Source organism: Phodopus roborovskii, unplaced genomic scaffold, assembly GCF_943737965.1.
Source record: "Phodopus roborovskii unplaced genomic scaffold, PHOROB, whole genome shotgun sequence".
NCBI classification, from domain to species: Eukaryota; Metazoa; Chordata; class Mammalia; order Rodentia; family Cricetidae; genus Phodopus; species Phodopus roborovskii.
In genome coordinates this window covers 3,625,680-3,639,467 of record NW_026125281.1, presented here as the reverse complement: position 1 = coordinate 3,639,467, position 13,788 = coordinate 3,625,680, and the positions used below count along the sequence as shown (strand labels likewise).

Below are 13,788 nucleotides of genomic sequence, written 5' to 3'. Positions count from 1 at the left end.
AAAGTTCCACCTGAGCAGGTGCATTGCACACACAGAAGACAGGGAGGGAAGAAACGACAGAGCTTGGAGGGGCAGAGGGCGTGACCCTCTTAATCATTCTTCACTTCCTTTTTTTTTTTTTTTTTTTTTTTTTTTTTTTTTTCTAAGATGACTTGGCAACGTCCGCCGCATCAGCGGCAGAAGCTGCGACGCCTTCTCAGTGGAACTGACTCAATAGCGAGCTTTTGCACTGCTGCACATTTGCGGTTTCTGTGGACATGTCATTAACCGGTGGTTTTAGCTTCAGTCTACCAGAGTTGCCAAAGCGGTTAGAAGTCGTTTGGAAAGCCTTTTAGGCGAATCTCTCTGATCCAGAAAGCCAGCTGGTTTCTCCTGAGGTGCTTTTGAAATTTGCCCGCGACCACTGATCCTGGCCCAGGTGCATGGGGAAGACGCTAAGGGTATAAACTCAAACATTGAACCTGAAGACAGCGCAAAGTAGAAACTGAAACTACCCTGGCTGCTCTGCGGGCAGAGCCTACGGAAGTCATGCTGGCAAAGCCACAGCCTCTGGCCAGCCGGTGATGCATGCGGCCCCTCCTGGGATGGATGGACTAGGCGCGACGTGGGCGAGAGGAGCCAGCTGCCCGGACTGCCCTGCCCAGCACCGGCGTGCGGCCACTCGGCGGATGTCCGGGGTCCTGGGCGTGATTATGGGTGATGAGAGCTCGCTCCTGCTTCAGTTCCAGTCATCATGACTACACCCACCTCCCGCAGACCATGTTCCATGGTAAGCGCTGCTCTCCCGTGCGCACGTAGGTGCGCCTAGCGCGCCGGGGACTCTGGGACACACCGGGACGCGCCACCCGCCCCCCGCCCCCCGCGCCTCTGCACGTCCGGGAATAGCCCGGCCTTGCACTTTGGACCGGCTGGGAACACAGCCTCTCCCATGGTCAGCCACTACCCTTGCTGAGCTGGGTGGCCCAGAGCCATTGGCACCTGGGCGTACAGCCCTGGGCAGGGCAGGAGGGGATGAACCCTTCTCGATGCCGGCTTTGGATCCCCAAACCCAGAGCCCGCCCTAGTGCAGGAGTCACACCGCGGTGGCTGCCTGCATCCAGGTCTCAGAAGTCAGTGGCTATCAGCCACACTCTGTCCCTAGCCAGAAACTTGCCCAAGCAGCCCTTCCCTGCTTCCTGGCTGCGCAAAGTTACTCACAGGCTGCCTGGGTTCAGGGAGTCGCTGGGTTCCCGTAGCTCACAACTTCATAGAGAATGCAAGAGCCGCTCGGGGATGCGCTTTTAAACCCTAAAGGACAGGTCATTGGAAAACCCCCTCTTCTCCTCTCAGTAATTCTGGGAGTTTCCGACCCAGGCTGTATGTTGCATTGTTTTCTGGGAGCCGAAGTCCCGGGACTGGAATCGCAAAAAGCCAGATTTTTTTTTTCCCCTTATACTATAAGTACCTACGAGTACAAAGTCTTCGCCCCTGATCAAATCTAATAGGTTTGCAATTGTTCGAAATAAGTAAGGACTTAACGTGGACAAGAACAGAACTGACAGTGGGTGGAATCCGCTTGTAGTTGGAGCTAAAATAAATAAACAAACAAATGCTGTAACAGCATAGACGAGAACGCGATGGAATGCGAGGAGAGGAAATGTTTCCCAGCAAATATTTCTGAGAGCAAGAGAAACTGTAGGAGCGCAGGAGCATGGAGCCTGCCCAATGCCTGTCGTCCTTCCCTTCCCAAAGCTCTGTGTTGTTGCTTTCCCGGCCACTCTTAGTTCAGATTACTTTCCATCTCTTATGTAGGAAAGGACCAAAGAACTAGCACAACCGGAGTACTTGTCAGAAATCAAATAGAAGAGGTACGCTTTGTAAGGGTGCAATCCAGGAATTTAACTGCAGTCAGAAAAGAGTGTATCTTTAGAGATTCCCTTGCTGCTGAATCGCTTCCTTCTGCTTCACTCCTGACTTTAATCCTTGACTAACCAATGATCTGGGGAGATAAAGGCACAAAAGAAAGCAGAGGTGTGTGGTTTAAATACAGGGGCTTAATGTCCTGTCCATGGTAGCACATTATAAGGTGTTAGTAAACAGAGTATGACTTTAAACTCTTGGTTTAAAGTGAGTGGCTTCCTTCATATTTTGTTCCAAAATACTGCACTAGAAGCTTAGGCTCCCTCAGATAGTGCACTGGGCTATTCTTTGTTTCCAACCCGTTATTTGGGGGCAGTGAGTAAATGAAGACTCACTATGCTGCCTCATTTAGGCAATTTTATTATACACACATGCATGCATGCTAATAAAGTGAGCTCATGAGAAAATACAGCATTGAGAATGAATAGGGAACCTGAAGAGCTCTAAAGGAGAATAATAAATCTCTCATCAGTGTGTGTACCTCTTAAACAAAACTAGAAAATTCTTCCATGAAACTAATTTGCATGGCCCATGGGTATGAACTGTTTTTATATTAACTGCTGACAAATAACTCAAGAATATGTCCAAATATTTACTCTTTTTCCCTTAAAATGGAAGCATATGCTATATTTTCAGAGCTTTGCCTGGAAGTACCTTGGTGACGTTCAAGCAGAAGACAATGATTTTTTTAACCTCATTTGACTATCTTTATAGGTAGTTATGATTATAAAGAGTGTAGTTGAGTAGCTAGAAGCTGAATCCCTAGACAAATAAACCTGAGTGTGTCAGATGTGAGTCCTGGCTTCTCTCGGAAGCAACATTTGGAGAACTGTTCTTTGAGCTCCAGTTTCTCCACTGTAAGATGTGAATGACCTATATGCATGAACACCGCCGGGTGGCAGGAGAATTGAACTCCCTGTTGAAATAGACATACAGAAGGACATTCAATGAATGCTTCTTAAAGTGGATGGGAAAAGCCCCCAAGGCCTCAACCCTAGACAAAGAATTGCAGTCAGCTAAGAAATGCTGAGTGTGGGAGAAACAGTCTTCCCCAGGGAAAAGCACACCAATTGGGTATCCAAATGGTCAGCCTGGAAAACATACATATAAGTAACATTAAACAGACTTGAGCAGGTTTTGTCTATGTGCACAGAAACACACATACCAACAATTAATAAGGGAAGAGGCCATAATTTTGAAGTAGAATAAGGGAAGGGTATATAGGAAGGTTTTGTAGGATGAAATGAATGGGCGAAATGAAATTATTTTGTAATCTCAAAAATAAATAAATAAATAAAAGAGACAATTAAAGAAACTGATTTATGACTGGATATGACGGGCTGAAGAAGCCAATTTATTTATGTTCACTTTGACCTCATAACTCAAGCAGCTGAAAATCGAATGTATTATTTGGCTTACGTTAAAAACCAACAAGAATTTTTCGACAGCTATCATTCCGGTTTAGCCAAATTCCCTACTGAAAACAAATTCTCCAGTTTCAAACCCTTTGGGAGATTTAAAGACAATCCTACATGCCAACACATGCCTTGCATTGTTCCTACAGTTTGTCTTATCTGTGACCTAATGAAAGTTCAGGGGAATGTGGTGTGATACAAAAAGAAGCAAAATATGGCAAACATTTGAATGCCTTTCACACTGAGAAACAGTGTTAGAAACACCCACAAACAATAATGATGGAAAATCTTAATTGTTCATGTACGTGCATTTGGAAGAAACAACTGCACTTACAGAAGAAAGCACACACTATCCTATCGAGAGCAGAGCCAGGGACTGATGAGATAGGCATCTTGGGCCCTGGTGTGTTCATGGAATTATGCCTGAGGCAACTTAAATATGAATGGCTCCTCTATTTGGTTGATGAAATAGAATCTTAAAAGTTAAAGAGTTGGGGAGATGAAAGAGAAGAGAGGTACATTAAGGAGGAGTCGATGAAAGTTTTCATTTTGGAGATCATGTACAAGAAGTGTAAATGAAATTCAGCTATTTAGTCTGCCTCATAGCCTGTAGTCAGCTGAAGACAACCCCCCCCCCAGTGCTCTATGTCCTAAACTCTCCCTCTCTTGTATTACCCTAGCCTGTCAGTAGCTACCTTGCTCAATCATGTAAGGGTCTACAGATGAAAAACTGTATTTTAAGAATAGTTTTAGAACTGAAATTTTCATATAGCACACATATGCAAAGAACATTCCATCAAACCAACACTCTAAAGCATTGACAAAATATTTCCAGAGAATCTTAAGTTCATATGAACCTGGGAAGCACATTATTATTGAAAACTGGCATGTAGAAGAAAACTGATAATCTTATGAAGTAAAACAAATTAACTTATTAAGCAGAAAATGGGCCTTTGACATAGCATTTATATATAGACGAGAATTAATCTCTTGCTAATGGCATCATCACATTCTGCTTTGAGTTCAAGTCACATTCCTCCAGCTGTTTTCTCTGTCTACTCTTCCCAAAGTTTAAGTTTTAGAGATCTATAAGGCCAAAGATGAAATAAAGAGCATGTTGCTCTAAAATTTTATATAGCTCTGATTAAAATGTGTTAGTAATTGATAACTGTGTCTCCTGTGTGAAAGAATGGCAATAGGAGAGGACTAGATGAAGGGTATTGTAAGAAAGTGACTGGGGGCATCTTAAAACCACATCCCACTGAAAGAGAAGACTCAGGTTAGCACCTAAACTCAGTCACTGTTGTTACTGTGCTACAAAAAGTAGGCTAACTTAAAGGTCTACCTTTCTTTACGTATTCAATAAAATATGTAACATATACTTATATCCATACATATATAAATAGATTATCATCAGTGATAGATACATAAGATGGTAGATGACAGACTGACAGATAGATTTCCTAGTAGTTCCTGGCTCAGTAGTCCAGTTAAAAGCAGCTAGGATATTAGTATTTGATCTGAAATGAATTATTTAGTGATGAGTTTTGAATAAATTCCGCGCCCATTCTTGGATTGTTTTCTGAGCATACCAAGTATTAGCTTTATATGAAGATGGGAAGCTATGAATTATGGTATTGGTGGATGTTTCAGTCCACACAGCAGCTCCCAAATAAATACACTGAAACTTAATATTAATTACAAATGCCTGGCTGATAGTTCAGGCTTGTTTTTAACTAGCTCTTACACTTTAATTGATTTCTATTAATCTATGTGACTCCGGAGGCTCATGGCATTTGCCTCTATCTCATTTTGTATGTCCGACTCATTCTGGCTTACGAAACCTCTGAACTCACCCTTCCTCCTCCCATCATTCAGTTTGGCTCTCCCACGTAACTTGGTCCTCAGCTACTGGCTAGTCATTTTCTTTAGCAAACCAATCACAGTGATAAATCTTCACATTACGGGGTTTTGAGATTAAAATATGATTACGTCATTTCCCTTCTTCCCTTTCCACCTTCCAACCTCTCCTATTTACCGCCATTACACTCTACTTCAGATTTTCAAATTCATGGCCTTCTGTTGTTACTTAGTGTGCATTATATACATATGGGGGGAGGGAGAAAGATGGGGAACAAAGATATTCATAAATATATAAATACAATGTGCTTGTTCTGTATAATATCACTTGTATATATAAACGTTCATGACTGATGATTTGGTAATGAATAACCAATGTGTGCGGGGAGGGGCATTGTTCTTCACAGCACTCACCATACCTGCCTTAGTTGCCTGTAGCTCTTTGTCTGTGGTTGAGGCTCTGGGAGATCCCAGAACTTCTACCAATCCCACTTTCTTTACTTGTAAAAACATGGGTCACTTAAGTTATAATTTATGATGAATACTTCTGCCTTCTTAGTATCATTGGATAATAGTATAATAGATGATATCTTTATGATATACTCTGAAGTCTCCAGACTGTTGCCAGGGTCAGTTCTTTGTGTTTATTAAAATGTTTAGACCCTAAATAGAGAGGATGCAAATAAAATGCTGAGCGCTGAATGTTATACTGTGGGTTTGTAAAATTCATGGTGGTAAGTACACTATTGTTGACGCATACGAGTTCATGAAAAAATGAAAGCAAGACATGTATGGACTCATTGTTTTTTTTTTTTTTTTTAAAAAAGAGGGGGTTGGTTTTAAGGTTCCTAGGTTGCCACTTGATTTTCATCTTAATTATTTACCCCAGGTGATTTCATTTAAGATTGTATTCCTTTTGATTGAATCTGATTGGCAAGACTTACCAAAAACCATCAGCTGAGAAACCATGGACCTTTTCTTTGAGCTTTCTTAACATAAAAGAGTGCTATTCTTGAACAGAATCTACATCTTTGGGGAAATAAATACACAAAATAATAATACTGAGAATCTAACATTGGCAGAGTCTGGGAAAGAAGGTAAAACTCTCTCAGGTTCATCATTACAAACAGAGAACCACTGTAGTGTAACATCAAAGAGGTCCCCCTCCACATAACTTCCTCCAGAAAAAGATTAAGGTTCCTAATTGCATAGAATCGCTGTAGTGCAACATCGAAAAAGTCCCCCCTCCACATAGCTTAATCCAGAAAAAGGCTAAGGTTCCTCATTACAGAAAAACACTACTGTGCAGCATCAAGGAGGTCTCCCTCAACATAACGTCCTCCAGAAAAGAAGACTAAGGTTCATCACTATAAAGAACCACTGTAGTGTAACATCAAAGAGGTTCCCCACTCCACATAAAGACTGGATTTGCCTTCATGAGGACTATAGTTTCTGTGTAAATAAACATTTACATGACATCTTTCACTTACTTTAAATAATGTGTGATTTTAAGGAACTGTAAATATGTTTTCGTTCAGGGATGTTTGCTATAAATCCAACTCACAAAGCTGTCACCCCCTCCCTTGCTGGACAGCTTTCCGAAGTCTGTTATTCCATTACAGCACTTCTGCATAAAATGTGCATACAACCTATACACCAACAACAAACCCTAACCCTAAACTAAATCGCTGCCCTTGCTTGTCATACAGTTTCATTTTTTTATAGCTCTTTGTATGTTATGTGGGAATTGAGATGTAATTTTAAAATTATTAGACATAGGTATTCATTCCCACCTCGTGTAACACGCTGTGGCATCTACCTTGGGCTCATTAACTGTTGGATTCAGTTTCTTTCAGATATATCTTTGGAATTCCTCCCCTGATCCTTGCTCTGTTGCCTGTCACATCATCTGACTGCCACATTAAAGATAAAGAAGGTAAAGCATATGAGAGTGTGCTGATGATCAGCATCGATGAATTGGTACGTGCTTGTTTTCCTTACATTCTCACTTACTGGAAAATGTGAATATGCTTTTGGTACTCACTTCTGTAATCAGATGTTCACTGTAATTCTTGATGAAGAAGGAGGTAAGTGGGCAATAAAATACATGACCTAGGAACTTTCATGGTTGGCATTGCTCTGTCCCTTAGGGATTAACCTTTGCTGCGCACAGTCTCACATTATCCATTTAGGTCCTGTTTCCATTTTCTACCAAATAAGCAGAACTCATCACTGCCTGAATGTGTTTGCCTCCTATTTAACCTGTTCATTGTGAAAGATGCCTTACATTAGGAGACAAAAAAGTAACAGAATATAACTTCTGCAAATTGTGGTGGAAAATAATGTATAGCTATTTTATCTTAGAGTGTACAGTTGCATCTATATTCATGTATTTATTTTTTACTATGTACAGCATATAATTTTCTCTAAGCTAATGTTTACTTGCCGTGAATAAATTATGTTCCTAAGTAACAGACTTTATATCATGAAGATTTTGGTTATGGAACATTTAACCAACAAGTAGAAAACATCCATTTACTCCCCCCAACCCTTGAATTTCCCCCTATTATTATATAGTGAGTTTGTTGCAATAGATGGACCAGTGCTAACATGCTAGTTTTCTGTTTCATCCTATGTGTTATTCAGGTCTTTGGTTTAAGTCAACATATATATCCGCACAGTATCACACACCATGGCTTCACTGGCTTCACCTCTCTCATACCATGTTCAATCAATCCATCTTTCTCTCCCTTCCCAGGATCCTTGGCAACTGTTGACCTATTTACCGTCTTTCTCGTTTTTGCTGGAATGTTAAGTTGTTGTAATCATTCTCAGATTTCAATCTTTCAAACTTGACTATTTCTCTTAGAAATGTGAGTCAAATTTTTTATCGTGTATAAGAACGAATAAAATATCTCACTGTCATCTATGTAGCTTATTGGGTGAGACCTATTTATCCAAATCCTAAAGACAGTCTCTTAGACGTCACCCTGCGATGCCTCCCCACCACTGTGACTTCCCTTGACTTCTTTCATTAGAGCTTTGTATTCTCCTATCTACAAATCACATCCATAATTAGTAGACTTATACTGAAATATTCCATATTTTAGCAGGACTCTGAATAATCCTAGTTTTCATTTCAAATTGCATTCATTTATTGCTGGTATATACAGACATTTGTTTTCTATATGTTAACCTTATATCTTGCAATATATTTTTTAAAAAAAAATCACTACTTTGTTCCAGGAATTTGACATTTCTTTGGGGTTTCCACATAAATATTAAAGTAACATGTAAGATTGATTTAATTGGTAGTCTTACATTTTTAATCAGACTTGAAGTCTTATATGGTAAAAAAAAAAATCCTCCCAAATGTTCATAAGGCAGAAGACATTGTTTTAGGTCCCTTTTGTCTACTCTACTGTCTGTGCTACATACACTGAAGTGGACTGATGTCTTGCAATTTTGTTTTGCCTCTTGGAGATGTATGGAAAATGCAAAATGTTTATTTAATGAAAACTGGGACATAAAGGTCTTTGTTGTTTGTTCACTGACAGAAAAAACAAAAGGGTGCCCACCATACAGCAATTTCCACATTTTCTATTTCATATTTGGGCAGAGTGAGCTCCAGGATAGCCAGGGCTACACAGAGAAACTCTGTCTCAAAACAAAACAAAACAAAAAAATATAGCTATAGATATAGATGATGATGATGATGAAGATAGATTGATAGATACATATTGGATGGATGGATGGATGGATGGATGGATGGATGGATGGATGGATGGATTCATCCCTTTTGGAACATTTTCTTTAGCTGTAACAGTTACTTGTCTGTAGTTGTTCACAGTATATTCTGCATAGGTCTATGGTATCAATCTCCTTTATATTTCTGATTTTACTGATTTAGTTTTTTCTTCCCTTTTCTCTAAACATTTGCCAATTTTGGTTATGTTTTCAAAGTAGTAACTCATTTATTTGATTTTCTTGGTGTATGATTTCAGTTATATTTTCCTCTGGAGTTTGTTTTCTGCTAACTTTATTTTATAGTTTGGAGCCTTTAAGTTGTATTGTTACCTTGTCTATTTGAAAATTTTCTATTTTCTTTTGATGTATTCATTTATTATTATAAACAAACAACTAATAAAGATGTATCTAATAGAGTGTGATACATATTGCTCTTCCTTTCATCAATTTCTAGTTTAATTTCATTGTGCTCTGTGAAGACACATGATATGAGTCCTTTTATAAAAGTTTATTGATATTTGATTTGTAACCTAACATATGATCTGTGTTAGACCCAAGGAAAAAAATATCTCCATGACTATCTGCTTAGGCAAGCTTTGTTCAGAGGTGCACAAGGGACTGGTCAAACAGCTGCTTCATCCTGACGTGGGATTTCAGAGAGCAACCCCTCACTGGCTTTTGAGGTCCCTTTTATGAAGAAGGGGAAGGGTTGATAGAAAACAGCTGTGGAGACAATTGACTGTTAGGAAAGAAGTAATGAAAATGAGTTCAAGAATACATCGCGCAGAAGGAAGGTCACCAAGGTGTCTGGAAAGATATGTTTTCATAAGGCCTTCGAAGGGGCAATCGTTTATCACAGATGCAAGAGTTTAGCAAGGTAAAGGGATGGGCATACATCATGGGGTTACAAGTTCAGCATAGGTTGAAAAGCATGCATGGTTTACCGGATACATTGGGTTTAGGAACAGAAACTTATTCTTGTAAGGAACGGAGACTTGATAATAATATGTGGCAATATGGCTCCTTAATAACAATGTGGTTCCTGTCTTGGTTTCACACTTTTTATTGATTTCACCATGCTCTGCAAAGACAAATTGATATGATTCCTTTTTTAACAAAATTATTAGTATTTGATTTGTAACCTAACATATGATCCATTCTAGAGAATGTTCTGTGTCCCAGGGAAGAAGATATATATTCTGATGCTGTTGGTTGAAATGTTTTCTAAATAGCTGTTAGATTCCTTTATTCTATCATATGGTACAACCCTAATGCTTGCCCATTTTCTGTTTGAACTATTTTCCTATTGTGAAAATTAGGGGCTAAAGTCTCTAACTAGCATTGCAGTGGATCTCTACAGTTAAGTCTGTGTCTGCCACTGCCTCTCGAGTGCTGGGATTAAAGGCTGGATTAAAGGCCACCAACGCCCAATGATTGTCTTCTTAATGGTATTTTAAATAGTTTAATAGTTCTATATACTTTAATTGTCCTCATTATTTCCTTCATTTTTATGTTTTCTGTTTTCTTTATTTATTCTGTATTTGTTCTTATGTTTGGTTTCTCTATTTCTTTAATTTTAAAGCTGAAGTTTACATCTCCATTATTTCTGATGACTTGATAGGATTTCTACGTCGACTGTCCTACTCAAGATTTTTGTTTTTTAGGATTTGTTTTTCTTACTGCATTGTGTCACCTGTCCACATCATCTTGTGTTTCACTGAGATATTTTTTAACTTCCTTATTTTTTCAAACATTTTATGGATTTTCTTCCAATTGTGATTGATTCCCGGAGAATCAATATGTTCTCATGAATATTAATTCCCTGCAGTGATTTCTGTACATGTAATGAAACATGTCTCTTATTTTATTGGATATCTTTTATAAGGGAACAATTTAATTTTTTTCATTTAAATAAGGTATCAGTTCATTCTTTGTCTGGTTCTAGGTGACTTAAAAAGTTTAGTGTCCATGTGATTTCTTTCAGTGTAACCAATATCAAAGATTCTAAGAGTGCCTTGATGGTCTAGATTGAAGTGACTCATAAATGTAGTAGTCCACAGTTAAATATGGTGTGGACTTCCATATATGTATGTCCTCAGGCCCTACAAAACCAAGCACTTGTGGCCCGTTGATATGTGATAGCAGCAGTCATGGTTATGCCGATGTACAATCTGTAGAACTGCCTCCAGGTCCCACAAGACAGGTGTTGGGGAAGTACCCATTATATGTACTGGAAGATATAGATGAGTTGGTCCCAGTGTCCTTCAAATCAAGTGCAAGTAGTATATGGGTCTTGTAGGTTTCTGGAATTATAAAATGCTGAGGGATCTGGTATTTGTCTTGTAAAGCACAATGGGACCCCAGATACTGATGGTGCCATAGGCCCTCATAACATCCATTAAGGATTCGAGCACTATGTTAATTAAGAGAGAGAGTAGGAGGCATCCTTGTCTCACTCTTGATTTTAGAGGAAATGCTCTGTCTCTCTCCACTTAGCATAATAATAACTCTAATTTTGTTGTATATGGTCTTTTCATCAAATAGCAGGAAGTTTCTGATTAATTAAGTTTGAATGGTCTTATAGTAGTGTCTTATCCATTAAAACCATTTTTGTTTAACCCTAACTTGTATGGCTGCACTGTTTAATAGTCACTAGAACAGTTTCCTGACTGTACTTCAAAGCAGCATCATTGCTAGAGATGGTCAATGTCTGAGAACAGCTCAGTCCAATCATTGCCAATGAAAAGCTTTCTGATGTTATAAATAATGTTCTAATAAGTTTATAGCTTCCTATGTCTTTGCCTCTATTTCTTTTCTGGGGGTATTAAGAGATTGAATCTTTATCTTTATACTAGTAGCTTCCAAATAGCTTTTGGTCCACACTTTTTCTATGAACTTTATAAAGCATTTAATTCAAATATTAATAGAAATATCTAGCCATCTATACTGTGTATATTAGTGTACTAACTGTTTATCTTTGAGCCTATTCTGCTTCTGTTTACTCTACCTTTGTTAATTCATTAGCATTTAACCTATTACTGATTCCTGACCTCCTGGATCACCCTTAACACCCCCTTCTTCATCTTATTTATCATTAAATTCCTTACCATTTGCATAGTCTTATTCATGCTACTGACTTCCCCTATAAATGATCAGAACTGATCGCCTCCTGTTCTCCCCGAGACTGCTTCCCCAAAGGACCCTAGACCATTCTTCAACCTCTGGTGTGCATCTCCCCTCTTTCCTGACATTTGAGTTGTCTTTTCCTAAATTCCTGCCATAAGAACAATACTCCATTGCATTTGACAACCCTTTCAGACTGTGGGCTTCAACCTTGCATTTGATTCATTTGCTAGTGTAAGTGACAAATAAAATATCAAATTACCATAAAGTACTACTTAAAAATATATATCTAAACAGGAATGGCAATGTAGCTCAACAAGTAAAATCATTCAACAATTAAAAAGAAAGAAAGAAAGAAAGAAAGAAAGAAAGAAAGGAAGGAAGGAAGAAAAGCATGGAGACCTGAGCTCAGTTTCTGGGATTCACATAAAGGTCAAAGAGTGCCGATTCTATCAAGTTGCCGCTCTAGCCTCCATGCATTAAAAAACTACACATTTGAAAAAAAATTCAGTTCTGAATATACTAAGTTTAAATGTTGGCAATTAATAAAAAATTAAGTTGACCGTAATAGAAATTATACTATTATCAAGTTGGGCTAGACTATACAACATTTCTTACATGTAAATATAGAAACATGAATGAGGACCTGGAGAGATAGCTCAGTGGTTAAGGGCATTGACTATTCTTCCACAGGACCCAGGTTCAATTCCCAGCACCCACATGGCAGCTCACAGCATCCAAATCTAGTATTAAGACCAATAAATTGCAATTTTCCAAAACTCCTCTCGGTAGGTAGGCAATTAGTTTTCCCCTTCCTTAAAATAAAGACAATCCTTCCTTCCTTCCTCCCTCCCTTCCTTCCTTTCTTCCTTTCTCTTTCTTTTTCATATTATACATATAGATCCCAGGTCCCTCTCTTGTTAAGTGTAGTTTGAATGCCTTTGTAGATTACTAAGCATGATTGATATTATGCATTTGTATCTATGGTCACCCAGTCTAAATCACCCAAACTTTAACTCCATTTCATTAGATTATCTAGGTCCTTTGTGCACATTCTTTGAAGGCTCTACAATTCATTCACTTATTTGTATACTGTTGCATTGGACTCTTTCTTGACAGTCCTATGCATCCTGCATCTGTTGCTTCTAAACTGGTGCCCGACAGTTATTAAATACATTATTTCTGTTCTAAAGAGCTTCCTATCTTAGGACAAACCAGATGATGGAAAATTCTAAACAATCATAGACATCAATTCAGTAATGATTACATATGCTAAAAAAGGTTTAAAGGCAGTTGAATAATTTGGCATGAAGGATTTTTAAATTGCCAACGTGCTATATTTTATTTGACCTCGTAAGTTATAAATTTGGTGGGTTATCATTCCCGTGATTATTTAACTTTAAGTAGAGATTTTATTAACTTAATCAGCTGTTTGTGTTAAGAACTGAACCCAAGCCTTCATTGGTGCAAGACAAGTTCACTATCATTTGAACTATACATTTGAGTCTTCTGATAGGCATCCACATATAATCATTTGGGGTCTTAACAGTAGAAAACTTTTTCTAGTTGGTGAAAGAAGAGGAAGCCAATGATTTCTGAAGATAGAAAGGACTTGAAGAACCATCACTGGCTTAAAGGAGGCTACATTAGAAAGGGTGCTGGCCTTCACTGAACCTGACAGAGATCTCTGACTGTTATCACTGAAGAACAGAGACCTCTGCCCAAAGACTCAAGCAAGTGGACA

General features: G+C 38.7%; 1 protein-coding gene across 1 annotated transcript in view; it reads left to right on the top strand.

Annotated features, from left to right (window-relative positions):
• Positions 1-267: 267 nt before the first annotated feature.
• Il7 (interleukin 7) overlaps positions 268-13,788 on the top strand; it is a 33,355-nt gene continuing 19,834 nt past the window's right edge. Inside the window, exons 1-2 of the mRNA XM_051196650.1 lie at positions 268-769; positions 7,021-7,154. Coding sequence (XP_051052607.1) covers positions 700-769; positions 7,021-7,154 — 204 coding nt within the window. The 5' untranslated portion in view covers positions 268-699. The remainder of the gene's footprint in view (positions 770-7,020; positions 7,155-13,788) is intronic.